General features: G+C 57.2%; 1 protein-coding gene across 1 annotated transcript; it reads right to left on the reverse strand.

Annotated features, from left to right (window-relative positions):
- Positions 1–819: 819 nt before the first annotated feature.
- Positions 820–23786, reverse strand: IL11RA (interleukin 11 receptor subunit alpha). Its single transcript, XM_058824085.1, has 13 exons — positions 23689–23786; positions 6264–6363; positions 5869–5929; positions 5595–5761; positions 5322–5436; positions 4446–4478; positions 3476–3639; positions 3145–3308; positions 2900–3041; positions 2403–2498; positions 2122–2221; positions 1412–1491; positions 820–1295 (listed from the first exon to the last, which is right to left on the reverse strand). The coding sequence occupies exons 2-13, from the start codon at positions 6361–6363 to the stop codon at positions 1279–1281; spliced, it is 1239 nt and encodes a 412-aa protein (XP_058680068.1). The 5' UTR covers positions 23689–23786; the 3' UTR covers positions 820–1278.
- Positions 23787–27514: the final 3728 nt, after the last annotated feature.

Raw genomic sequence — 27514 nt, forward strand, 5'->3', positions numbered from 1 at the left:
GCTCTGGCGCAGGGACAGTGCCATGCCAGCAGCACACTGCAGTTGGAGGGCTGACCCCCATCTCCCTCACTCAGTGTCTGTGCTCATGAGGGACAGTGAGGGGCTGCAACCCCACAAAGCCAAGCATGGGGAGCCCTCACGGCCCCACAACCAGGGCACCCAGTGAGAGCAGCAGGCAGCCTGTGGCACACAACATGTTGCAAAAGACACAGCCTGCCTCAGCTCCCTCCAACACAGCCCACATAAGGACCCTTTGAGGCTGCCCCAGTCCAGGCTCCCTCTGCACCGTGGGTCCAGAGGCAGCCCCAGGACCCAGGTGGGTCCCCATCCTGCACTGGCTCTGCTCCCCCTGCTCCACACTTTGCTGCTGTCTGAATTTCCCCCAGCTCCATCTGGATCTCGTTGGGCTGCTGGCACGGAGCACTGGGGTCTGGAGGTGCCAACATATGGAAAACATTAGAGGGGCTAGGTCGAGGTGCAGCAAGGGGGCCACATGCAGAGCAAGGGGGCTGTGCAGAGGGTCCTGTCTCGGCTGTCATGCTGGTGAGGGCAGGGGAGATGTCCCACCCAGCTGCCTGTCTGCATCCCCTTCTGGCACTTAGCCTCAGCATGGGTCTCTCTCAGCCCCTGCAGGCACCTGGGGACTGGGCTGAACAGTTTGGGAGGCAGCCCTGCTGCCTGTGCACCTCCTGCAAGCACCATTCCCAAGCTGGCACTCACCCCCGTTTTGGCCCAGCATCACCTGCACAGGGGTTTTGCCTGGACAGTGCCAATGATAGCATTGGCATATCCCCTTTATTGGCATCTCTGCTCCGTCCAGCCACAGCACGGGGGTTGGGGCAGAGGGAAGGGGCAGGGGGTGTTCTCTTCTGCCTGCTGGCGGCAAGTGGGGGGTGACAGGCAGGGAGCAGCACCCCACTGATGCCTGGCACCCCCGGAGCCTACACCCACGGTCCCCCTCAGCACTGGGCAGTGCAGTGAGGCTGGCTCAGTCTCTTATCCCCATTGGTTTAGCAGCGCTCTGAGGTGGAGCTGGCCTGTCACCCTGAGCCTGAAGTGACTCCAGCTGGCTCCTGGTGGGCTCAGGCAGTCCAATGCTCCCGAGAGCAGAGCCTCTCTCCTTGGGATCCATCCTGCAACCCCGGGGTGCTGGGGGCTCCGGCAATGGCCACAGCTGTGGGGTGACCCGGCAGGCGTGGGGTCCTTGGAGGCCAGCAGTGGCATCAAGTCCCACGCGTGGGCAAGCGGGTGCAGGGAGCAGGGATCGGCCAGGGCTCACTACAGGATCTGAGCTTCTGCCGAGAGAGAGGACAGGGGGTCAAGGGGGACACTGGAGACACTGACCTGCCCCATGCCCTGTGTTCCCTGCCCCACATTTCCCCCCCATTCCCCATCCTGCACCCCGACTCACTTGGTAGTGCCTTCAAGTGGGTGGCAGCAACCAAAAAGCTGGGTTTGGTCTTGTCCTTGCTGTGTTTCCTCACCCGGAGCCTAGGGATGAGAGCATTGGTGGCTGAAGACCCCAAGCAGCCTCCCTGAGCATCAGGACTGCCCAGATTCCCAGGGATCCTGCTCTGTTTCCATCCAGCTGTGCCCAGCTGTGCCCAGCTCGGCTTAACCTCTCCAGTGGGTCAGGTCCAGGGCTACAGCAGCAACTGGTCACCAGAGGGGATTGGGATGGGAACAGGGACTGACAGCAGAGCCAGAGCAGGGAGATCCCAGGGTGGTGGGATGAGAGGGAACCTGGGGACAGGATTCCCAGGGAGCAAAGGCACATGGAGGGACATCTGTGCTGACTCTGGAGTGTGAGACTCTCCAGCAGGAGCCTTTGGGAGGATATTAGAAGGAGCAGCATCTTGAGGGGATTCAGAGAAATGTCCCTTGGATCTGGGGTCGTTGGAAAGAGCCCAGGCAGGCTGGGCAGAAATGGGTTTGCTGGGAAGAGGCACTGGTGAGGCACAGGGGCAAGGGGAGCATAAACCACCCCACAGGGCATCACTAGGTGTGTTTTAGCAGGGACCCCAGAGTAGGGCTGGGGGATCACAGGACACTCATGCTGAGGGTTCAGGATGGGATGGGGACAGCAATCATACAGCCCCTCCTTCTCCAAAGCCAGCCTACCAGATGAGGATGGTGATGACAAGAACAGCAGCCAGGATGAAGAAGGCAAAGATCCCAAGGGACACCAGGACGGCCATCTTCTCCAAGGGGTCACTGCCATCTGGAACAGAGAGACTGTCACAGCTGAGGGATGTCACAGTCCCCAGCACCTGGGGGGACCCTATGGCAAACACCTGGACACTCCCACAGCCCAGCACACATGGGCATGGGGCAAGACACCCTTCCCACTGCTCTCAGCACCACACATGGCCCTTCTGCCCACCCCCCCTAGCTCTACTCACTGATGGGCTCAGGGTTGGGAGCCTGGGAGGGCTCCTCAGCCAGGCTCTCCAGTCTGGCATATGTAGTGGTTTCTTCTCTTGCTGTGGAGGCCAGGTCTGGAAGGACAGAAGGGATGGAAACACTCACCAAAAGCATTTGCAGCACCCCAGGGACCCACAGAGAGGGGTGTGAAAGGGTGTCTTTGTGCCCCAGAGGTCCCACGAGCCCAAGGGTGCTAATGGTGCTTTGGAAGCCCCTCTCTATCCCAAGCCTGTGGGGGTAACCCCCAAATGACATCAGCACAGCTCTAGACTGACATGAGCTGGGAGATTTGGGCAGTTTTGTCCTCCTGCAGCTCTGCCTCCCAACCTAAAGTGGCCCTGGAGTTGAGACTCACTCTGGTTTATATTTCAGGAATGAGTGCCATGGGGAAGGGATCGAAGAGGGGAAGTTCAGAGTTCTGGAGGGATTTTGGGAGGGATGGCACAATGTGGTTGGCAGCCTGTCCCTCTCTCACCTATGACTGGCGTTGCCCGGGCCTCAGCACTCCACTCGCTCCAATTCCCCGCATCCAGGAAATCTTTGGCACTGACTTGCACCACGTGCTCCAGCCCGGCGAAGGCGTCTGTGATAACCTCAGACAGATTCACCGTCTCTACCTGTGCCAGGCAGAGGGGAATTGTGGGGCAGGCAGGGGCACCTCTCCCTGGCCCCATGCACTCCCTGCTCCTGCGCTGGCCCTGCCTTCCCTTGCACACTCACCACGGACCAGGAACGGTGGATGACGGGTCGGTACTGGAGCCGAAACCTCAGCTGGAAGTGGGGCTCCTTTGGCCAGGAGGAAGGGTACTTCCAGCTCACGTGGAGCCGCCGTGGGGCCAGAGGGATGGGCTCCACCACCAAGCCCTCTGGAGGGTCTGGCTTAACTATGTGGGAAAGGACAGGAAGCCTTTGTCACCCCACACTGCCGTGCACAGGGTTCCCTGCTGTCCCCCACAGGTAACTGCCCAGGGATGGACAAACAGTGGGATGGATGGATGGATGGATGGATGGATGGATGGATGGATGGATGGATGGGTGGATGGGGACTCACTGATGGCCTGCATGGTGACATCAAGGAGGCGGTAGCTGAAGCCCAGGGGGTTCACCTCGGTGATGTTCAGGCGGTAGGAGCTCCAGAACTCTGACCTGTGCACGGTGCAGGTGCCAGGGCGGGACGGATCCTGCACGCACAGCCCCACGTGCCCGTTCTTGTTCCTGCAGACAGGGAGGCACGCTGGTGACATGTCCTACCCTCCCACCATGCAGAGTTCCCAAATGCTGCCAAGGAGGTGCCATGGAAGACCCTCATGCCAGGACCCCGTGTGGAGGAGGCAGCCTGCCACAGACATGTTTTATGAAAAATCCTTTCCTTAGGATTTTTTTTCTCCTGAGAAGCTCAGAGACCTCAGGAACAAAATGTAAACAATGGTTATCTGCTGCTGTGGAATGCAACAGGTGCATCTGTGATTGGTCTCATGTAGTTGTTTCTAATTAATAGCCAATCACAGTCAGCTGGCTTCGACTCTCTGTCCGAGACACAAGCTTTTGTTATCATTACTTCTTTTTCTATTCTTAGCTAGCCTTCTGATGAAATCCTTTCTTCTCTTCTTTTAGTATAGTTTTAATACAATATATATAATAAAATAATAAATCAAGCCTTCTGAAACATAGAGTCCGATCCTCATCTCTTCCCTCATCCTGACACCCCTGTGAACATGGTCACATTAGCCCCTCAGGCTCAGCTGCACTCATCCTTCCAGAGTCCGGCATATCCCTCTGAGTGTGACAGAAGGGATCCTCATCCCAGCTCCATGCTCTGTCTGGGAAGGTCCCTCCCTGAGGCAAACCCTTCTCCCTGAGGCAAACCCTTCTCCCAGACTCCCAGTGTAGCTGGGAAGTAGCTGGCTCCCTTTGGGGGACCCCCAGCTGCTGCTTTAGGGTCCCTGCTGAAGACAGCAGCAGAGTCTTTGGGATGGGGGCCAGTCCCCAGGGAGCAGGAGCAGGGTGGGAGTCAATCCTACCTCCGCTTTTCTTCGCCTGTCAGGGATTTCTTCCTGCCATGGAGACAGATGGAAAAGCAGATGATTAGGATGAGGGGGCAGCACAAAGTGAGCCCCACCATGACCCAGAGGAGGGACAGGAGTCCACACTGCAAAGCAGCCCCACACTCCCACGCTGGTACACACATGTGACAGAATGGGGGAAAGAGCCAGAACCATGTCCAGCTCTTCCAGGGAACAGCCTGGCAACAGGAGCTGGTGATCCCAGGAAAAAGAAATGGGACACCCTTCCCTGCCTGGGATTTCATCACACAGAAGCAAAGGCACTGATAAAAGCAGCTCCCCAGAGCCTGGCTTCACCCTCCCCCTAAAGCCTGCCAAATCCCATGCTTCCACTCCCCCTCCCTGTGGAGCCCCTGATGCTCCACTCAGCCCCCTCCCCACCAAGCCCTCGGCTCCTGCAGCTTTCAGCAGGGCTGTGCTTTATGAGCTCCATTAGACTTCAAAGCCGCCCGCTAATTTGGCTTGCAGGGATAATTAGAAGCAGCAATGCTGTCAGGGCTCCTTTCATCCTAAAACATGCCGGAGTGTGGAGGCTTGCAGATGACCTGCTTCTCTTTCATTGCCCCTCTGGTGCTGGCAGAGCTGTCAGCAGGGAGGGAACCTGCCAGTGCCAGTCCCCCAGTGCTGCTGAGACCCCCACTGAAAGCAAGCAAAGGCTTGGTGCTCTGCTCACCCCAAAACAGGACATGCTCTGGGGTGCAGCACAGTCCTTGGGGCAGGAGGTGAACCCAGGGCATGTGTGGGATGGCCAGATGGATCTGGTGGTTATCCTTGGCTGTGACCCAGAGCTCACACCATAACAAGCCCATTCCATGCTCTGCGGGGACACTTCACCTGTATGTGGTGATATATCTGGTGGGAAGGAAGGTCTCCACACTGGAGGTCCAGGAGCAAGAGAAATTCTCATAGTCAGATGCTCTGCATGACACAAAGGGAACTCCAGGCAGGTCTGGGGTCCAGGGAAAACAGCAGTCAGTGAGGAGTCCCCCATCACACAGCCCATCCAGCACACAGTGCCAACACCGAGCCCCCTTCTGGCAATGCCCTGGCAGGGCTGCAGGCACCACGCTCCCCTGGAGCAGCCCAGCTCCCAGGCATGCTACTCACGCCCCAGTCGCAGGGACACGGAGTGCAGCAGGCTGCCGTCCTCGCCGTGGCAGCTGTACGTGCCCCCGAGGGCCGGGCTGGCGCTGGGCAGCACCAGCGATCCCTGCTGGATCACCGAGCCCTCCGGCAGCGCCGCGGCGCCCGCTCGCCTCCACCGCACTGCTGAGCTGGGGAGGAGAGACCAGGCAGGCTCAGCGAGAGGACAGGGATGCCCAGCCCACCTTGTAAACCATCCCACTGGATAGACCGCTTGATGTGCATGGAAAAGACTTACCTGGCACGGGCACCAGGGCATGACAGGGTCACGTCTGTCCCCAGCTGTCCATACTGCACACCTGGAGAGACACACATCCCCAGATGGGTGTTAGCACTCCATACCACCCCACAACAGGCCTGGGGGGCAGCTGGGGAGCCCCTGGGGGTGTATCCCACAGTGGGCACTGGCTATGGGGTCTGGCTTTGTGCAGGTACCACCACAGGGTAAGGACTCGTCCCACTTGGGACTGGGCAATGAGCAGAAACAGAGGTTGGCCGTCACTGTAGGATGTAGGGCTGTGTTTCACACAGTCCTGGTAGGTCTGCTCCTGTCTGGGGGAAATGGGGTGCCCTCAGGGGCCTCATGGGACGTGGGGAGGGGTGCTGTATGGGGGTGCTTGGTGGGGGTCTCACCTTCCTCTCCCCAGTCTTCAGGGATAGCAAAGGAGGCTGATGCCAGGGCTGCTGCGAGGAACACCATCACCCTGCCCAGGCTTGGGATGGAACTGTGCATCTGCAGGAGGCAGACAAGGGGAGGAGAGAGTGTTATTCCCGGCAATGGGGCAGCTGGTACAGTCCACAGCCCACAGCATTCCTGCAGGGCCTTGGATCCTACATTTCCCTCTCATCTCACCCCATCCTGCTGGGGACAGAACAGGGACTGAATCCTGGGACCCCAGCTGGGACATCTGGCAGTGTCTGTGCCACAGTCACAGCTGGTTCCTGGCTGCTGAGCAGTCCCCATGCCTGGGGCAGGGATGCAGGGGGCAAACACTGACCAGGAGCTTAGGGCTGTGTGGGTTAGGGGGATTAAGGGTTCTTTGCCGTTGCAATCCTGTGCTGGGAGCTTTGGCTGGCTCCCAACCCCAGGGTGGTCCGGAGACCTGTGCATGTGCAGCTGGGGTGGGATGGGACCAAGGAGAAATTCTGGCCTGTATTTACATGGCAGGTGACAGCAATCAGATCTAAAGAGGCTCACAGAGCTGGGGAGAGCAGGGCTGTGACAGCTCAGGTTGTACCAAGTCTCCCATCACTCACTGCCCATGCCTGCACCCCCCGTGAGGCTGGTCCAGGTAAGGCTCCATGTGGGGGAGAACAGGGCTGAAATCCCTTCCTCACACTCAGTGATCAGCAGTGAGAGGGGCAGGGGATGCAGGGTCAGGGATGTGCGCCCTCTCCATGCCAACCTACACCTCTGTGGGCACATCAGCCAGCGCCATCCTGGGCAACACAGCCAGTGCTGCCCTGTCCTGCCCCACCACCATCACCCTGTCCACCACAGCCAGCAGTGCTCTGTGACATCCACCCCATCCAGCAGTCTTTCTGTGCCAGCCAGAACTACCTAAAGCATCCAGAACCACCTGCAGAGTCCTGCATCAGCAGGACATATCAGCCAGTGTCATCCTGTCCATCCCAGCCCCATCTGTCTGTGCCAACAAGCATCACCCCAGGGCATCCACCCTGGCCAGCATCACACTGTCTCTACCAGGAGTGCCACACAGTCTCTGTCAGTCAGAAATTAATGATTTCTCCCCTGCCCACCCTCACAACCGGACATGCTGGTTTATTTACACCCACTCTGCTCCCAGCTGCAGGCAGGGGCTCAGGGCACATAAGGCAAGGAGCTCCCTGCCAGCCCCAAGAGCAGGCATAAATCTGCAGGCATAAATCTGTAGGCATAAATCTGTGTCCCCCTGGGTTGAACAGCTGAGGGAGTGGAGGGAGGGATGATCCAGCCCAGCAAAGACACCCCAGAGCAGCAGCCAGCTCCCCTCCTGTGGCTGAGTGTCCATGGCCACAGACCAAACCGCCTGGCGAAGGAAGCAAGAGCTACAAGGCAATCTGCTGCAGGGGGGAAGGCGTATGGCACCCCACATCAACCCTGCTCTGAGCATGCCAGGCAGCCTCAAACACAAGCCCCAAATGTAAATAATTTCATGAGACTGTCATAAGCTTTTCCTACCAAACCACCCAAGAAATGTTCCCAAGAAATATCAGTCAAAAAGTCTCTGCCAAAACTATGCTGGTAAGTAACTGGGAACATTTGGCCTGAAAGTAAAATATTTTGGTGATGGAAAAAAAAGGAAAAAAAAGAAGAAGACGAAAATGAGTGTATTTTTTCTTAAAAGCAGAGACCAAAAATAACTCCAGAAACCACGTGGGCTAGAGTGAAGGAATAGTTCAGGGGGGAGGAGGAAGGGGAGTGGGTGTATGTGTGTGTGTCAGGAAAAAGGGAGAGTATGTTAATATACAGAGAGAAAAATAGCTTTAAAATAAAATAATTTCTTCTCATGACCACCCTGGTTTTTCATTCAAACACTGCAGAGGGTATCCAGCCCCTCTCCATAATGACCCTGGTGGTTAAGTCTGGTCAGGGACCACTAACCCAGACCCCCACCCTAGTGGTCCCTAACCCTAAACCTAACCCTAAGACTGCTCATCCTGATGGCCAGTCCTCATCTTCCACCTTTCATCACCCTTTGTGCAGAGCTCCCCATCCTCAGACCAGCACCCCAGGAGCTCCCCTGCCTCAGAGGGGCCCCCCTGCCAGCACAGTGTGAGAAGGCAGCACCAAGCCCCTCCAGACATGCTGACTCAGTAAATGACCCACATGAGCAGTGCCAAAAACTATCCCCGGGGACACAGAATCACTGCAGAGAGAAGGAGCAAGCCCTTTCTTGCCTGCCCAAAGGCCAAAAACAAAAGGGGAAAGAGCCACAGAGCCCTCGTGTGCCCCAGGTGCAGAAGCAGGGCAGGGGGCCAGGTGCTACAAGACAGCCTGGCCAGAAAGGATCCCCTTATTTTCTGCCACCAAACTCCCTGGCCAAGGAATAAACAGGCGTGCAAATGAACACAAGTGTGCGAGTGGCCAAGCCTACTTTCCTTGGAGGCTCCACACCCCCACAGACGGGCACACAGGCAAAGAAAACATCCCTTGATGCTTGCACTAGCAGTGACACATTCTGAGGACACAGAGTCCCGGCACAGTGGTCCTGGAGCCGAGCCGGGACAGAGGGAACAATCAGAGCTTTTCTTCCTCCCCTCATGCTAATCCTGGCCAGAGAGACGCCTGCTGCCAGCCCAGGCTGGGTGACATCCCATCCCCTTGCCACAGCCAGGGCAGAGGGACCCGGCTCAGCCTAGGGGTGTGGTTTGGTCCTGCTGGGAAGGGCAGCAGTGCTGGACCCTGCTCCCCCAGCACAGGATGCTCCTGTCACTGGCATGGCCAGGGTGACTAGGTCGCTCTGGCACCCGTGGGTGTGAGCCAGAAATGCAAGGTTTCACTCTCCATACCCCCCGATCCTGCTGTTCTGCTGGGCACCACCTGAGCTCATGCAAAAGTTTTTGGCCAGTGGTGGGGAGCAATCCTGACATAAGCCCCTTCCTGCTTGCAAACTGAAGTGTTGAAAGCCAAAACCTCCCTCAAAACCATGGCCATGTGCACCGGCACCAATGCCCACATTGGGTGTGACAGCTCCGTCGGCACAGCTGATCTGTGCCATGCCCTGCTGTGGCCTGGCAAAGCCCAGCACAGATTCCTGGGGGAAGCCAACTTTCCATTGTGTTCAGGGCTTTGAAACACATTGGGTTTTGTTTTCTTAGGTTTTTGCTGTTGTTTTTCTTTTCCTTTTTTTTTTTTTTTTTTTGCTTCATTTGAAGTTGCTCTTCAAAGCAAGTGGGCTGCACACAGAGCTGGGGTGATGGGGACAGGGACAGAAGCAGATGACACTGTGCCTCAAGGCTGCACATGGCAGCATGAAGACTTGGGATGCTCCCCACTAAGCACAGAAAGCTGGGGTGCCTCTTAACCTCTTCCTAGGGTGTTAGGAGCTGCAACAGAGATATGGAAATAACTCAAGAGCACTTGGCAGTTCTGCCTACCCTGTGCCAGGCCTTGATGGGAGTCACCCACCTGCAAAAAGCAATGGGCAGAGGCCCAAAGCTGGCTCTAACGCCCCAGAGATGGCACCACTCTGAGCATCCCTGGAGCTGGGGAAGCATCCCTGGCCCCGTGCTACAAACTCTCCTGTATGCCAGTGATTGCTGTAGGAAGAACATCCTATGCTGAAATGCAGAATGCTGCAGGAGGTCCTCTCTCCTTGTTTCCCTGTGGGGAAATGTGCCTCTGGAGCTGTGCCTTGCTAATCCCTCTGCACCTGACAGGCCTGCAGAAGCACCATGCCTCACTGAGGAGCCATGGCATGGTCTGAGCAGGTCCCTGTGGCTGCTGCTCTGCCCAGGGCCCTGGAATCACCCCATCCCTGCAGCACTGTTGATTCCACCATCACTGCATGAGCGTGCGCCTGTGCAATCCCAGTGCACTGGAACTACCCCAGTTAAACCAGTAAAACCAGTAGGAGTCTTTCCCTGTAAGGCCAGTGCAGTCCCATGAGACCTGTGTTTGAACATAGGACTAAACCCAAAACAGTCCTGATGCAGGACTTAACTCAGGGCAACTCAAATATTGGATTATACCCCACAGCCCAGAAGGAGAATTAAATTCCACCCAGCCCAGGGGGACAATTAAATCCAGTGCAGTCTAAATGTGTGGTTGAATTCAGCCCAGCCCAGGACTGGGGCTGAACCCAGCTCAGCCAAAATGTGAGGCTCAAACATGTGGTTATGCCATGCTAATGTGGCATTAAATTCGGCACAGATCAGGAGTGGAGCTGACCCACAGATCAGCTCAAACACAGGGTTAACCTCAGCAAAGCCCAGTCATGGGGTCACACAGTTCAAATGTGGGGCGAAACCAAATGCAACCCTGGCATAAGGTTTAGCCCAGCTCAGCCCAAACACAGAGATAACCCCAATATTGTCCAGTTATCTTCACAGCCAGATACAACACACATCTCCATGCAACCACACCAACCCCTTGGTGATACCCAGCTGACCCCAGCCCCGCTGGTGTCCAAAGCCAAGCCCAAACCCCTCCATAACTCAAGGGTCACCTCTGTCCTCTGTGGAGCCAGCAGTCCCTCGTGCTTGGGGCTGGGGGGGCCTACACACCTCAGCCTGCCAGCAGCCCCATGGAGGTCAGGCTCTGCTCCTACCCCAGCCAGGAAACTCTCACCCCAACGCCCTGATTTCCGCTCTCCCCTGCTCCATCCTGCAGGAAGAGCTCTCTGGCTCCTGGTTGTAACTGGAGGCATCGGCAAGGGCCAGAACAGCGAGGGCTCTGTTAGCAGCCAGCAGCCCTGACACTGTGCCAGCTGGCAGTGCTTGTGTTCCGAGGGGGGAGAGAAGGGGCACCCCCCTCTCCACCCCATCCCCACACTCCTCTCTCCAAAGCCACGTGCCAGAGGCATTCCTAAAAATAATCTCGCGGCTGTAAAGACACCTACCAGCGCTGTAGCTGCAGTGCTGGTGGGTTTCTTTACAGCTTGGAGATTATTTTTAGGGTGAAGGCATGGAAGTTGGTGGGAGGGGGTGCTGCATCCCCAGTGTCCTTGGCACATGGTTACAGGACAGGGATGGGCACAGTGCTGGATCTGGGGACAGGGGTGGGACCTGCCAGCAGAGAGCTGGGCCACCCTGTGATTACAGCAGGGTGGGAAAGGCTTTTCCTGTCCCAGGAACATTTTGGGATTTGGGACATTTTTCTGCTCCTGGGCTCAGCCCAGGCTGGCAGAGAATTAAGTGAGCACACAGCTCCCAGAACGGCGGAGCAGCCGGGCACCAGCCTGCATTCTGCTCCCCCGGGACCATCTGCACCTCCCAGAACAAAGCTCCCCCACAAGCTGGCCCTGGAGCTGACACAAGAGCGCATGCACCCATAAATGCAGGGGACCGACACACATGCACATACCTGTGAACACCCCAGGCACACCCAGCTCCCTCTGATGCTCCTCATGAACTCCAGCCTGGGGCTGGGAACTCTGATCAGGAGCAGGGCCCCACAGCATCCCCCATAGGCCATGCTCCCCCTTCTCTCCCCCTCTACAAAGCTGGCTGGAGCCCAGGAGCCATCAGGCTCAGCTCCATCCCCGAGGCATGAAGGCGCATGGGTCAGCCAAAACGCAGCAGGGCCAAAATAAACAGCTCACCTTACACAAATGCTCCCCCAGCTAGCAATTTGCTGTCACTCCTTTTGCAAAACAAAATCCCTTTTGGGCAAGAGAAGGATTTCAGGAGTCATTAAGGGCCACCTGGGCAGCCATATAAAGCCATCAGCAAGGGGTGGTCCAAATAAAGCCACCAGCAAAGGGTGTCCCATTAACCTCCTGTACACCACCAGCAGTGTGGGTGAGGGGCAGGGGGATGGAAATTGCAGAGCCCCAACAATGTGTGATGTGGGGATAATGGTGCCAGTCTCTTTCTCCTGGTGGGATAACCATGACCTGTCTTCTCCAAGCTTGGAGTCAATCCTACCCGCTTTCATAAAATCATTGAATAATTAAGGTTGGAACAGACCTCTAAGGTCATCAAATTTGCCGCATGGAGGTGGCTCAGAGGTGGCAGCTGGTTGTGAGGCACATGGCAGGAACAGAGGCTGGGAAAACTCCTCACTGGGGGCAGCATCCATGCCCCCACATCACACTTCTTCCCAAGCCAACTAGATGGCAGTGCCCAAGCCAAAATGAGATGAAAACGTGGCAAAACGTGGAAAGAAGGGGAGAACATGGGGGCTGCTGTACAGGGCCAGGGGATGGGGGCTGAGCCTTGCCTAAGTTGAGAAGGTTGGAAAAACACCGTCGGGCTCATTTTTTGCTAGGGGAAAAAAGCCCAGCCAAGTTCTGAAAGATTAAGTGTGATTGTATCCAACAGGGGGAAAGCAGAGCCATGCAGTGAGTGTGCTGACACATCTCCTTCCCCAGCGCTGGAGAGAAGCCCCAGCCCCACTCGGGGCCAGCTCTGTTTACAGGCTCCTATTGTCTCTCTTTTTTCATTTGGATTTTCCCCCTCCAACGTTCTAGTTCAGGGTAAACAAAAGCAAGCAGCCTCTCACTCCAAACATTTCAGCCATCCCAAACTTTCTCCGGAGGGGGGCTGCCCATGGAATTTTCCTCATCCAAAAGAATTTCGAAATGTTCCCGTTGCAGCCTGCTCTGACTGGAGGCCAGGACAGCTCTAAAATTCTTCATGAAATGTTTGAGCTGCCCTGTGCACTGCCACAGCTCCGGCTGTGCCACAAAGCTCCCCCCATGCACAGAGAGATCCTCTGGCCTGGCCAGAGGGGAAGAGAGGCACATTCCAGCCTGTGCAATTCCCCAGCTCATCCCAACCACCCGAAGTGAGGCAGCAGGCCTTGCTGAGGCTGGATCCCACCTTTCTATTTTAAGCTGCCACTTCAGTTCTTATTGCTCCGAGTCAGCAGTGCTGCTGCAAAGTACTTTGGAGCGCTGAGGGGTGTGTGGCAATGCACCCCAAGAAAACACAGTAGTACCCTTGGCAGGCAGAGGGGAGAGGGTGCACGGGTGCCAGAGCTCCTCCTGGGAGTGGTCAGTGGCACCTCGAGCACCAGGAGAGCCTTTTGCAGTGGTGATGCCTCTTTGGTGCTGCTGGTGACCCAGGGCAGGTGGAGAAGGAAGGGATGGTGTGCTGATACATCCCCGAGGATGCAGTAGGGGCACGGCACTGTGCCATGCACACCCCTGTTAGACGGTGTGTGGAAGGGAGGAAAAAATGTACTCCAGGATGAGCCAAGTGCTGGGTGCCCCCTGAGTGTGCTGCTCCTTGGCACACATTGTCCTGTCAGGGTATGCACCCTGGCCCCAGAGGGGGTGAACCAGAGACCCCCAACAGCTCTCTTGGCTTGGGCTAAGTACAGATATGAAGTGAAGCCCACGAGACCCTGGCATAAGGGTGCCAGCACTGCTCTGCCTGCTGGTAATGGGGGCACTGGAGGTAGATCCTGAAACAACTGGAAGGGGAAGAGCCCAGCTAAAACATCCCACAAAAAGCCAACAGTTGCAGGAAGTACCTAAAGCTCAGCCCAGCATGGATTTGAATGTCAATGCAAGCCACTGGAGTGGCCTGGCATGCTGATGTCCCTGGTCTGCTGTCCAGAATAGTCCCTGAACGGGTTTCACGGGCTAGATAGCCCTGTAATCCAAAACATAACCCGACATGCTGGGGCACCCCCACATCCTCCCTCCCTGGGCACATGCAGATTTTAGGGACTGCAACCTCTTGATGAACATGCTGTTCTTCACCCCAGGGAAGGCAAAACATTGCTGGTACCTCCTGCATCTCCCACCCACAGCATCACACCCTGGTGGGCACAGAGCCCTGTGCCACCACAGCAGCACTGGCAGGGGAGAGATACCTCAGCTCCACGCTGGGCTGGAATCTTGCTGTGGGACAGGGCTCTGCCGGGTGCCCCCGCTGCCTCTGCACCATCTCCCTGCGCCGCCTCGCTGGGTTCTCCTCCTCCACGGAGGCTGCTCAGGGGTTTGGTGTGGGAGCGGTCCTACCCCCCCCCCCAGCAGCCCCCTCCCCTATAAAGGGGCCAGGCAGCGGCTGTGTGGGGAGCAGAGCCCCCGACACAGCAGATGGGGTCTGTAAAGTGAGGCTCCCCCAGGTGTGTTTGCCTTGGCCGGGGCTCAAGCCCGTCCAATTAGAGCTATAGAAAACATATCTTACCAAAAAAAAAAAAAAAGAGGGGGGGAAAAATAATCCTCTCCCCTGCGCTGGGGCCCAGGGTTTGGCTGGGGTTTCTCGACAGGCCAGGCGCAGGCGATGCAGGCTCTGCTGGCAGCAGCCCGGGGAGGGCGGGATGTTTGTGGATATTAAAATGCAGTCGTAAAGTAGAAGAAAAGGGCAGCCTTGTTTCAGAACGAGTCTCCAAGGCTTTCCCCTCTCCCGTCATGCTCGGCACCTGGCCGGCAGCACGAGCAGCTCCCCCTTCCCACAGCCCCCCCAGCTCACCCAGGGCTGAGGTGCTGTCAGTGAGACCCCATCCCTCACAGACTGAAACTCATTGTCTCCAGGAGGGAGAAGATTTGGGAGGGTTCCCCTCTAATGCTGACCCATATTGGGTCAACATTACAGCTGTGCTTCTGTAGAAACCACCCCTGCACATCCCTTCCTTGTCACCCCCACAACTCTCTTCTTTCCTTGTCCACTGCCCTGCCTGCACGGAGCCAAGGCTGGCAGGCTCCAGCTGCTTGGCAGCAGCCATATGGCAGTCCCATGGTACTCCACTGGTTGGCCTCTCCCTGCCTCCCTGCTGGAAGTAAAATAAGCTGGATGGTCTTTGAGCCCAGACTTCAAATTATTCGCAGGCACCCAACACCCTGTGCCCACACAAAATAAGGAGGACATGGCAGGGTCCCATGGGGCTCCTCCCATTCCCAGAGATCCCACACACCTCTGGAGAAGCCCTCTCCTTGGACTATCTCCCCAAATCCATCCCTGAAGCAGAATGCTGCCTCTCCACAGCATCACTTCTCTCTCCATGCTGCCATGTCCAGCTCTGGAAAGTCACAGCAGGAGGCTGGGAAGCAGTTGCAGGCATCAGCTCAGCGATGGAGGGTGGCTCCATCCCGGCCCACCTGCTCAGCTGGAGATGCCCAGCGCACATCTGGTTTCACCACTGCCTTCTGCCGCCCTTCCCAGCTTGGTAAGGAGGGGACTTTGTGCTGGGAGCCTGGAAGGGACCCCTCCCCCATCCATCCCCGCCCCTATCCCTCTCCCTTTGCCTGTCCGGGCTTTCCAAGCGCCTGCCCCGCGGGGTCCCGAGGCACATGGCATCCCCAGGCACGGCCCAAGTGAGTAAGGCCCCGGCAAGCGAACCGGGTGCCGGCGGGGCGATCAGGGCCTGTCCCTTGGCCGCGCTCCCTCCCCGCGGTGGTGAAATCACGTCTGGAGAAAGCCCGGGGAGCGAGGCGCCGGCCCCCCCGCCGCTTCCCAGCGAGGATGCTCGCTCCCCGCCCGCCCCGCTCTGCAAACCCCACCGCAGCCCAGCAAAGGGGTGCTCCCGGCAGGCAGCACAGCCTCATACCTCATCTCCTCCTCCTCCTCGCTCCGGATCCCATAGCAGCATCCCAGCTGGGGAAGTGGCTGTGAGAAGTGGAAACGCAGCAGCGAGCCCCAGATGCTCGTAAAAGCGCTGCCGGGGAGTGGGCAGGAACCTCTAATCTCCCTGTAAACCCGCCAGAGGCTGGGGGGCAATCGGGGATGGAGGGGATGGAGGGGATGGAAGGGGTGGAGGGGCTGGAGGGGATGGAGGGGGTGGAGGGGGTGGAGAGGGTGGAAGGGATGGAGGGGATGGCGGGGGTGGAGAGGATGGAGGGGATGGAGGGGATGGAGGGGATGGCGGGGGTGGAGGGGGTGCCCCTCTAGCCGACACAGCACCCCCTCCGCGGCAGAGCCAGCTGGCTCATGGAAGGAGCTGGCGCCTCGGGCTGCCTGGGAGCGGCAGAGGGGACAGAGAGGGACGGGCCACCAGCGCTCGGCCTCGACCTGTCACACGGCACGTGCCGGCTGCGACGGGGGGTGACTCATGCGGCTCCGGGAGCGCCTCCGCCGGCACGGGAGCGTGGCTCCGGGTTAGGGTTTAATGATCTGCCTTCCTCCGCAGCCCATGCTCTCCGCTCCCTGAACCGCCACAGGGACCCCGGGAATGCCGTCCATCCCCCCTGCCTAGCCGGGGCTGCTGGCATGGAGCGAGCAGGGCTGCGGCGGGGAGCTGGCTGGGAGCACGCCGAGGCTGCAGCTGGGGGCTATAAAAAGCACGGCTGTGGTATGCAGCGAGGCACTGAGAGGGGAGTAAAATAAAATCAGGTGGTGGAAGAGCCGGGTGCTTGCTTCTGCACCAAGTCTGGCGGCGGTGCTGCTCCCCATCGCCCCTTCCCTGCTCCCTGCCCGGCTGGCTCCCGGTGAGGCTGGGGCAGAGCCGGGAACTGGGACTTGGCAAAGGCTGGGAGATGCAGGGTTGGGCTGGCGGGGAGCGGAGGGGCTCAAGGCTGGGGAAACAATCGCTGGCTCTCGTTCACGGGCTCCTTCCCAGGATGGAAGCATTGCAGCCACCCCTGGTCCAGCTCGGAGACTCCTGATCCAAGCCCTCAGTCCTCTGGCAGCTCGCACCAGAGGATTAACCGTGCGCTGATGGACGCCAGAGCTGCCTTTGCCAGGAGGGAGCCCCAGCATCCCCCTGCACCCGGATCCTCGTGGGGACCTCATCCAGAGGGGACAGTAACGCCACAAGCTGGGTACAGAGAGGACTCCCCTCAGGCTGGCCAGAGCTCCCTGCCCATGGACGCGCCGTGTTTGCACAAGTCTGAACAGGGGAAGGTCAGATTAATTTTAAACCTGAATAAACAAGGAGAGAAGGCAATGCCAGAGCTCGCCCTTCTCGGTAGGGATGCCCAGCAGCAGAGCACAGCACCCGCAGCACAGCTCTGCCCTGCCCAGGGGTTCACATCCCCCTGAGAGAGCTGGAACAGACCCACAGCCAGGGGCCTCCCTTTTCCACAAGGAGCTCCCAGCTGAGTCAGTGTTGGCAGCAGGGAGAGCGGCTCCTGCCTGATTCTGCAAGACTCCTCTGGTCTCCACAGGAAAGCATCCACCCTGGGACCCCCATCCCACTGGGAACAGCACCAGGGCTCGCCTGTTCCCTGGCCACAATGCACAATGTGGTCTTGGGAATGAACAAGGAGGAGAAAAGAAAATAGTAAAATTGTTTGTAGGTCAAGAGGAAAATGAAAAAAAAAGAAGTTTGTGTTTTTCATGCCAAAAGGAAAATGAAAACCAAAACATTTTGTTCTAAATGATAGGCCTTGTTTAGTTTTCAGTGGTTTTACTTTTTAAAAAAAGGTTTGAGTTAAATCGAGCTAAATTTGTCTTCCAAACATTACCTTGGGGCAGGGAATAAAATAAATTGACAAAAAAAAAAAAAAAGAAAGAATAAATCAAAACATCTCATTTGGAAAATGTCAAGAGCAAAATGCGACGGCTTTTCCAGCCTGGGAGAACCACAGCCGGGCGCTGAACCCAGCCTCAGTTCACAACTTGGGACGGCTCCCCCCAGAGCAACTTTTTTTCCCGGAAAATAAAGCAACTACTGTGCCAACTGATGGCTGGCATGGCTTGTGCCCTGATGCCTGTGTCCCATCAGGGATGCCCCCACTGCCCATGCCGGTCCCCAGGACCTGCTGGAGCGTGGAGAGGCCCTGTTTCAATCAGCAGCCATGCGCATGAGCCGAATCTGAGCTGCGCTGCTCTCCAAAACTCCTCTTTAAATGTCTTTTCTATTAGGTCAGCATTCCTGCGTCGCCCAGGGAAGGTGGTTACGGCCGGCAGCCCGGCACACAGGCTCCTCCGTGCTCGCTACTGGCTCCCCGACAGCAAGCAGCCTGCCCACGCTATTAAATTACTGAGAAAAATGGATCGTTTCACCAAAAATTAGGTGCAGGAACCTCTCACACAGTGGCAAGGCGAGCTGGTAATTGGAAATTCATAGAACTGGCCGCAAATGCTGCCTCTGGCTCTGCTCCACCCTCCTCTGGTTGTGGTGAGGGATGGCAGAGAGGCATTTGCTGCCATCCCTGAAATGCTGTGCTGATGGAGATGCAGCAGCCACATCACCAGCAGCAATGTGAGGTCTCCCACATATCTTTGTAGGGTTAAATGCTGCTGCACAGTCCTTCTGCCCTTGATAGGTGGGGAAAATAGGTGATAAAACCTCTCAGAGACCTTTCCAGGCACTGGAGAAAGAAAGTTCTCCATGCAGAGCTCACCAACAAGCACCCTAGTGGGGACATATCTCATGGGGACAAAGTTTGGGGATGCAGCAGGACATGCTGCCCCAGCACCATCCTATTCTTAGAGCAGCACCCCAGGACTGCTTCCCCACAGACCTTGCCTTGCTCAAGTCCTTCATCTCTCCATCACCAGGCACAGTGTAAGCACCACTGCTGCTCCATCTGAGCTTGGGCATCCCACCATCCTCCTGGACCACTCTGAGCCCAAGCCTCCGTGCCTTGAGAGCTCAGAGCTCTTCATGGCATCTCCAGGGCAAACCAGACCACTTCAGGAGCTGTCAGAGAACCCTGTGCATATCTGCAAAAAGCTGGGAAGCAGGAATGTGGATGAACAGCAGATCAAGAGCTGTGTCAACAAGATACTCTGAGAGATCAGTCCCTCACACTGACTGCTCCCTGTGCCAGCACAGGAAATGGAGGCACTCGTCTTCCTTGCTATGTGCACTGTTTTTTGTATGCTGGGGTGCAAGGACTGTGGGCACAGTCCCAGCTGGAGAGGGGAAATGGAGCTAGGCACAGGATCAGGGAGGCCAGAGAAAACGGATGCCTCCCCTGGCACAGCCATGCTCCAGCCATGGAGCTGCAAAACTCAAAGCCAGGATGGGGTGGAGCAGCCTCAAGGGGGCCATGAAACAGCCCAGCGGGAGCCTTGCAGGAGCTGAAACAATCAAAAGCAGCCAAAGCACTGAGGAACCCCCGGGGTTGCGTGTTGGCCCTTGCAAGACAAGGATGGAGCAATAGCTGGTTGGGTCCACCAGCTCCTCCTAAGCCTTGAGGCCCTCAGGCAAAACTCATGGAAAGCAAAGACTCCTGCAGAACTTCCCAGCAGCCGGGGGCTGGCCCTGGCCCTGTGAGGAAGTCTGGAGAGGTTCCAGCTGGCCCGGGCACCCTGCGTGACAGCGGCTTGTGAAAAACCACTCTGGGCCACTGGGCTGGGTGGTCCCTGGGGACCTTTGCAGGGCTGTTGCAGCACAGCTGTTGTGAGCTCTGTCACAACACTGGCACGGCACTGGGCTGGACCACAACGAGGACCCTTCATGACAGCCCTTTCTGGTTTTCCCTATCCATTTTTGCAGGAAGGTAATGGCTGAACTGTGCCTTTCATGATGTTACTGAATTCAAAAGGGACCGATGCCCATGCCAACCTTCATCAAAAAGGGACTGGTGATGTGCCTTTGGGACTATTGGTCTGGCTAGGATGAAAGCCCTCTGTCCCAAAGGAAGGGGATGGTGAAAGCACAGGAAGGCAAAGGAAACAGCTGGACAGGCAGAGCCACGCCAGCCCGGGGGCTCCAGGGATGCCATGCCAGCCCTACTGCCCCCATGTGCTCTTCTGTGAGCACATCCACGCCCCTCAGGCTGCCAGCAGCATGGCAGGCAGCAGCCCTGAGCCCTGTCTGGAGCTCCCCAAGGTGGGATGACACTTAGCTTCAGCTGAGCACAACACTCCTCAAAGTTAATGGGTCAGAAGATCCTCCCCAAACAGCTGCAGAGAGGATGGTCCACCAAAGCTGGAAGCTTCTTCCTTCCCTTCTTCCCCTCAATGTGTCATGAGCGCTGGCTACTCAACAAGGGTTGGCATGCCTTGTTTTCACTTTGGGAGGTGAAATAAACCAGAAGATGCCCAAATGATTTTATTTCCACCATAAGGATTTCATTAGATGGCGGAACCCTGAACTTTCCCACCTCTCCCTATACGGCAATCTCTGCGGGTCCATAACATTTTTCATTAGGCAGTTTCTATTTTGGCTCTCTCTGTACTGAGAGGAATGGACCAGAGCTGAGCAGCCTCTGGGGAGTCCCAGGCTGATTTCCAAAGTGCTTTCAGCATCCTCCCTTCTCCTGGCCAATGCAGTCTTGCCTGCATGCAGGCCACCGCCACCTGCACGGGACAGCCCCATGTCCAACCTGTCAGATCTCCTGAGATCTGTCCAGCCTTCTTGTCCTCTTCAAAAGCATCTTTAGGAAACATGTATGAGCAGGTGGATGTGATCTTCCCCTGCCCAGACTCTTCCAAAATTCCTCAAGAGCCTTTTCAGCAATGATCAATGCCCGCTGCAGCAAGCCCAAGCTGTGCTGGTCAGATGTGACCAATGTAACCTCAGTGAGCAGCCCTGGTAATACAGAGGCAAATCATGTCTTGGCAGATTTCTTGTCATTTTTTTCCTGGATGCCCCCAACTCAAACACCAGAGCAGAAGGAGTTTTTTTTTGCCACGTCCCAGAGTTGTACCATTAGAGGGAAGGAATTGCACCTTCCAGCCCAGCCCAGCCATCCACCTGTACTGGAGAGCTTGGCAGATGCTCCAGGGATTGCAGGTGCTGTGACCTTCAAAAAGCCCAAAGCTCACCCTGTTCCACTGCCATGCCAGGGTGACTCAGAGACCTGGGAAGCAGTGAAACTTGAGAGACAATTCCTAATTACACACTGATCCCTGCAAACCTGCTACTAATCTCCAGAGGAATTTTCCTTTTTCCATGGAAATGGTCCATGGGAATCTGGCTGTTGGAGAAGACTCTACCACAACTGCAAGGCATCTTCCCTTCCCCACCTTCATAACCTGGATGGGAGAAGAAAACCATCCCTGGGAGGTGCAGAGAGATTTGCTGGTAGAAACTCAGGTCATAAGGTCATGGCATCCCTGGCCGGAGAGATTTAGTGATTTTCACACATGCGATGCTGTGGTAACCACAGGAACACTTAAAAAAACCAATAACTCTCTAAACATCCCAGCAAGCCAACTCAGACATCCCAGGGCTAATCCCTTATGCTGGCATTGTATCAGCATCCCAAATGCTGCTGAAGATCCTGTGTGCTGCCTATAGGGAAGAGCTCTCATACCATCCAAACTTGCGCTTGGCTGTATCTTGGGCAGGGGCAGAGCCACCCTCTTTCATGCCTAAGCAAGAGGAGGGGAAACAAGCTGTGAGAGATGGAGAAATTTTCCAAAGGGAGGAAAAGCAGAGGCACAAGCCGGCACCTGCCTCTCCTGCGGGAAGCATCTCACAAGGGGTTTTCCTCCAGAGCCAAACCCACGGGAGAAGGGGAGGCAAGAATCCCTTGGCTTGCTTAGCCTAATGAGGAAGCTATAAATATAGCAGGGTAAACACTGGAGAGGGAGAAGAGGTCTTGAACTAAAAGCACAATGTTGGCACAAACCCACAGGGGAATAAGCTCTCCAGGAACACATTCGGCAGGAAACCAGAGGGAGGTTGAGGCCTGTGTGAGCAGGAAGAGCCTGGAGTTGCCTTTGAACAAGAGCAGGGTGGAAATAAAGGGTTTAAACTGAGTGCTCAGCTAGTTCATGGCAGGTGAGGATGTCACGCACTGCGGCCATCCGTGAGGGTTTCCCCACTCAGGATGGTCCAGGTGAGCTCTGTGAGAGGGGCGGGAGAGGCAGGACGCCTTCATGTGTGGGCTGCAGCTGTGGGGCCACCTCGGTGCCCACCCAGCATGACAGCTTCTGATAAGCCCAGCAGCTGCAAAGGGGAACTGCTGCTGCTGCTGCGATGAGAACGGCGCAGAGACTCAGTGCACTGTGAGTCATTCATTCATCCCTCACAAACAGGGCCTGCACTGGCCAAGCATCCTCCTCCCCCCACCGCCGGGACAGCTTGCTGGGACAGGGAAAAAGTGGCTTATTAGATATAATCAAGTCAAGTTTTCCCCTCCCTGTGAGATTCCTCTTCCTGGAATAGGAAGCACAAGACCAGAGCTGCTTTTCTTCCACCTTCCTGCAGGCTCTGCCATTAGCTGCACCCTCCAGGGAGCCCTCCCCACCACCCCACTGAACCCCACATACCCTGTTCACCCACTGCTGGTGACATCCAACCCTGAGAACAGCCCTGCTGTCACCAGTTTGACCCTGTCCCCCAGCTCCAGTCCCATTTTTGCTGCCATGCTTGGTTTGCAGCTCTCTGGAGAGCACATATTGCCCCTTTGTTTCTGCCCAAAAAGTGTCAGGTTGGTGAGGCAGAGGGTGTATAGCTGATGAGGAGGCATTGTGGCCATATCTCATCCTTGTCCCTATCACAGGAGGTCCTCCACCAGCTCCCAGCTCCCTCTGAAGACCCTTTCCCTGTGCCAGGCTGGGATGAAGTGTGCCTCATGTCAAGGCACACGCCATAACCTAGCTGTGACCTGCCCTCCTGTAAACAGGTAGAGTGCAAACACGCCACCTCCTCCTGCAAACACAACAGCCAGACATGGGGCAGCCACCTCCTGGCACACAAGGAGCTTGGGCAGCCCCAGAAGTCTCAGCTCTGGCTATGCCACACAGTCCAACACCATTTTGTGTGCATGAAAACACATTGGTGAGCTGCTGCAGCGCCGGGCTTCTTCCCATCCATGGGGACCAGGCACAAGGTAACCTCAGGCCCCATCACAGTGGGGTCAGAGTTGCTGACAGAGATGTCCAAGCCAAGCTCAACGCCTTGGACACCTCTGACAGCCTTCACCAGCCCAGAGGCAGAGCTGGTGGGGACCTGGTGGGTGACACAGCCTGTCGGTGAGGGTGGTGGTGGGCACAGCCCAGTGCTGGCCACTCATGGGGCTGGCACGGACAGAGAAGCTGGGATTGACACAGCATCCCGGGGCAAGGAGGGACAAGGCAGGCAGAGCCCTGCCAGCGCCCGCGCATGGGAAAGCGCCTCTCTCAGCGCCTCTGCTAATTGGGAGCAGCTTTTCCCTGGACCCCCCAGGAGAAGAGGGGGCCCTGCCAGGGGGGAGGCTTTGCCTGGCATTCCAGAAAACTCCCTTCAGACACAGTAGGGGTGTCCAAATCGGGAATGGTAGGGGGTGGTCTGTGGAGGCTGGGGAAGGGGCTCAAACATGCCAGTCCAGGAACATCAAACCCCGAGCATCTCCGGGCAAGGCGGAGGCGCGGAGGGCGGAGAAGGGGGAGCAGCACTGGGAACTCACAAGCAGCCGGGAGGGCAAGTCTCTGGCAGCTGCTTTGCGAGGGGGCACAGACACGCAGACATCCACACACACACCCGCACAACTTTCTCCAGCCGGGCAGCAAACAGCTCCGGGAGCTGCCTGACCGCAGCCGCGCGTCCCTCACCGCGAAGTCGGGGCGGCGGCGGCCCCTCGTTCCCCTCGGCGGCTGGGGACCGGGGAGCGCTCCCTACCTTCCTGCGTGGCGCCGCGGCTATGTGTCCATGGCGCTGTCGGAGCGGGAGCGGAGCGGGAGCGGGAGCGGGGCGCCCGCACCGGGCTGGCTGGGGCCGGTAGCGCAGGCGGTGCGAAGCCGGCGGGGCTGCCGCCGCCGCTCCATTGGAGCAGGGCTCTGCCAATCTGCCGCCACCACCCCGGGACGCTTCCTGCCTGTGAGCCGCCCCCCGGGACCGGGAGGGATCCGAATCCCGCGCCCACCGCTTGCCCAGGATTCGCGGTGCTCCCCCCCCCCGTGTCAGTCCGGCCGGAGCGCTGGGATGGGGATCCCACCGTGGCGCACTGATGTGCGGTGCCCTCCGGGGCACGAGTCTCCCCCCGAGGCTCAGGAACGCCCTCGAGGATGCACAGCCCTCCCCGGTGCTCTCGGGGGTCAGCATTCACCAACCGTGCCTCCCCCATCCCTGCATCCCGGCGGAGTGGAAGCAGGCAGGTTCTGCTGTGACTCAGTTTCCCTTGCCCCTGGGCTGGCCATTTCTTTGGGGTTTATTATTGTGGTGGTTTGTTTGATGGGGAGCATGCAGGGTGAAATCTGGCCCTGGGGTTTGTGTCCCTGAGTTGAAGAAAAGGCTCGTTCCTCCTCACAGCTTGTGGTGTGTGCTTGCATCCCTTTTTTGCAGGACACGTCCACCACCCAAGCTGCTTTCCCTTGGAAATGGGTTTGGTTTGCCATTTTATTGTAGTGAAAATTCTTAAGAAGAAAAAGATTTGTTGGAAGTGTGCAACAGGAAGCCAGCTGGTGAAGACCCACTGGGAGCTTTCCTCTCTGGCAGCACCTGAGGCCAGGTCTCCTTTGGGGTTTCCCCATCTGATGCCATCAAGGCTGGCACTGCTGGAGCCCTGGGACGCACCCAGTGTTTCCCTCCCTACATTGTCTCTGCCTGTGCAGAGATATTGGCCACATATTCCAGGTGTGTGCAGCACCCATGCAGCACTTCCCCTGCAAAAACAGGGCTGGCAGAAGTGAACAGGGTCACAGGGTCCTTCTGCAACCTTACAGTGACAAACTGATCCTTGCCATATCCAGGTACATCCCTGAGCCCCCGAACCTCGAGTAACAAAAGACTACTTGCTGTTTTCCAGTCCTATCTCTTCAACACCACAAAAACACACCCATGAGCTATCCCACCTCCTGAGCATCGATATGATAACAAACTAGTGTTTCCTTCATCCCAGCTCAACCCCACCATATCAGACTTTGGGAGAGGTGGAGGCTGTGCGTGGGGTGAGCAGTTCCTGTACTGGCTCCTGGCTGCACTGTGAGTGCTGAGCTCAGCAATGGCTGAGGCTTGGTGCCCACATCACCCAGGGCATAGCCCAATGTGGCGCATCTGCTTGTGGCTGAGGCTGCTGCCTCACCAGCCACACGTGGCCAGCTCCATCCCACCTGCACTACGAGAGCTGGGGATGTGCCAAGGCTGGGGATGTCCCTCCTTGAGTCACCTCACGTGGCCTTCAGGTGCTTTGCAGTTGGGCTCTGGTTCCACCAGCCTGCTCACATCTTCCCTCAGCTGGTGGCTCATGTGGATTTCGGGAGCCTGGGGGTATAGGAGGGGCTGGTCCTGGGCAGAGAGAGGTTTCCTCCATCCAGCTCCGAACTTTCCCCTTCCCATCTCCCGATACTGCTCTGCTCTCTGCATCCTGCGCGAGCCGAGGGACACTGAGCATCCTCCAGGACCGGCCAGCTCCTGTGGAAGGAGCGGAGTTGGACGGGCTGCAGCAGGCATTTGGCCCTGGTTGCTGCCCCGGGAGCAGCCCCCGAGCTTTGCCCCGTGCCTGCTCATGGTGCTGGAGGCCCAGCGGGAGCCGGGCTGCTCGGCGCCACCGCTGGCCGGCCGCCACACGCTGCTTTCCCTGCCGCTGCAGCGCTGCAGAGCCGAGCCCAGCATCTGGGGAAACCCCAGCTCTGCCGGGCCCGGGCCACCCTTGGGAGTGGGAATCTGAGAGCAGAACCTGATCCGGAGGGGCGTCTGTGCAGGGGACTGGAGCTGGCACTGTCCGTGGCGTGCTGGGAGCAGGGATGTAGTGGGGATCTGGACTGTTGTTGAGCTACCAGCTCTGAGCAGAGCTAGAGACCTGCAGTCTTGGGTGAAGTAGGAGGAGGTTTGACAGCGATGTGGGGTCTGATGGATGAGCAGGGCACTTGATGGGGCTGCATGCACCTGAGGGTCCTTGTAGTGGCATGTCCCTGGCACGGGGCAGCTCTGACATTGCAGCTCCTCCTCTGCTCCATCCTCAGGCTCAGATGAGGATCATTGGCTCCACACACCTCCCTACTGCTTCCTTCTGCTATGGCAAAAGGACATGTTCAGGCTGCCTGCAGCATCCTGTCCTACAGCTGGTCTCCTTCTCAGCACCCCGAAAGGACAGAATTTAGGGACCATAGAGTCTCTTTCCCTTTCCTCTTGAGCAGAGAGGAAGCTGACAGCTCTTGTCCAGGCAGATCAAGGCTTGGACATGTGAGCAGACATCTGGGGGTTGAATTACACTACCACAAACCCACGCAGGACAAGCTGAACTGGGCCATCACATAAGAGCTGTGTGCTGCCCTCCCTCCCTGTCGGCAGCTTTGCGTGCCTTGCTGCTGCTGCTGTGTGCTCAGGGATGTCCTGAGATCTTTGCCAGAAGGAAGCTGGTCACATCCATGAGCTGGGCTCCCATGTGCTAGGCTGGGTGAGGAGATTGAGAGGTTCGGGATCATGAGCTCAAGACCTGGAGCTGGGCCAGACTTGAAGTGAGAGGTGTCATGCTGATGTGCAGGTGCCCTGTTATGGTGATGTGCTGAGGGATGGGGCGCTGGTCCTCAGCCCTGCTGGCTGAGTTAGCACTCACTGGATTTCTGCCTGTGTGATGTGAGGGGAGCAGATGCATGGATGGAAGAGGACTATGGGGACTGGAGATGAGTACATCGGAAATCTGGGGTGTCCTCTCATGGTTTCTGTGCAGAGGGGACTGCCACAGGGTGTGTCTCCTCTTGAGCGGGCCTGGCTGATTCTGTGAAGCTTCTCCTAGTACCTATTTAAGAACTGCCTGTCTGAGGATCCTCTACAACCCTGCAGCCTGGGCAAGGATGGGGCACACAGATACTGTAACCCAACCCCAGTGACTGTCCCTGACATCCCAGAGACACAGGTGATTGTTCCAGAGGTGCAGGTGCCTGCTGGATGAAGGCATCTTGGGGCAATGGGGCTGTGCCCTTCAGCACCAGTGTATTTGCCTTGTGTGGGACTTGCCCTGTGAAGCCTCCTGCTCAGTGGCTTTGCTCTGGCTGGCTTGGCATGTGTCCAGGCTCTGGCTGACGTGCTGTGGGCATGGCCCTGTCTGAAGTGCAGGCTTGTTGTGTGTTTACCCTGGCCAGCCTGAGGTGTACAGGAAACCAGAAAGCTCTGCTCCCTGGCTGTCACTTTATTTATTATGGTCACAGCTTGGGCTGCCCACATTGTGAAATGAAGGCAGCAAAAACCCCAAGTGCTGCAGTGCTTGCCCTGCCAGCCCTGCTCTGCTCTGATTCACACCATCAGAACCATCACACTATCCTGGAGCTGGGAGCAATCCTGTCCTGGAGTAAAAGGCAGGAGGCTCAGTGCTGTGCAAAGATCATCCTGTTTGAGATAGGGTGGCTTCTCCCAGATATGTCCAGACACACTGTTAAGTATTATATTTCTCTATTTTCCTGGTGCCTCTAGCCTCAGGACCTTCGTCTTCTCATGACCCTGTGCCATAGACAAATTGCTGATGGATGCCCAAACCAATGCCACATCACAGTCAGTACCTGTGCCAACA

This window comes from Ammospiza caudacuta, chromosome Z (assembly GCF_027887145.1).
Source record: "Ammospiza caudacuta isolate bAmmCau1 chromosome Z, bAmmCau1.pri, whole genome shotgun sequence".
In the NCBI taxonomy this organism is placed as follows: domain Eukaryota; kingdom Metazoa; phylum Chordata; class Aves; order Passeriformes; family Passerellidae; genus Ammospiza; species Ammospiza caudacuta.

What these genes read in the sequence shown, in the direction of transcription:
- IL11RA (XM_058824085.1), bottom strand. Translation starts at nt 6,363, where the DNA reads ATGCACAGTTCCATCCCAAGCCTGGGCAGGGTGATGGTGTTCCTCGCA. An exon ending in TGAAGACTGGGGAGAGGAAG is followed by an intron (nt 5,930 to 6,263) that starts GTGAGACCCCCA and finishes GTGTCTCTCCAG; the next exon opens with GTGTGCAGTATGGACAGCTG. An exon ending in TGTCACCATGCAGGCCATCA is followed by an intron (nt 3,309 to 3,475) that starts GTGAGTCCCCAT and finishes TTTCCCACATAG; the next exon opens with TTAAGCCAGACCCTCCAGAG.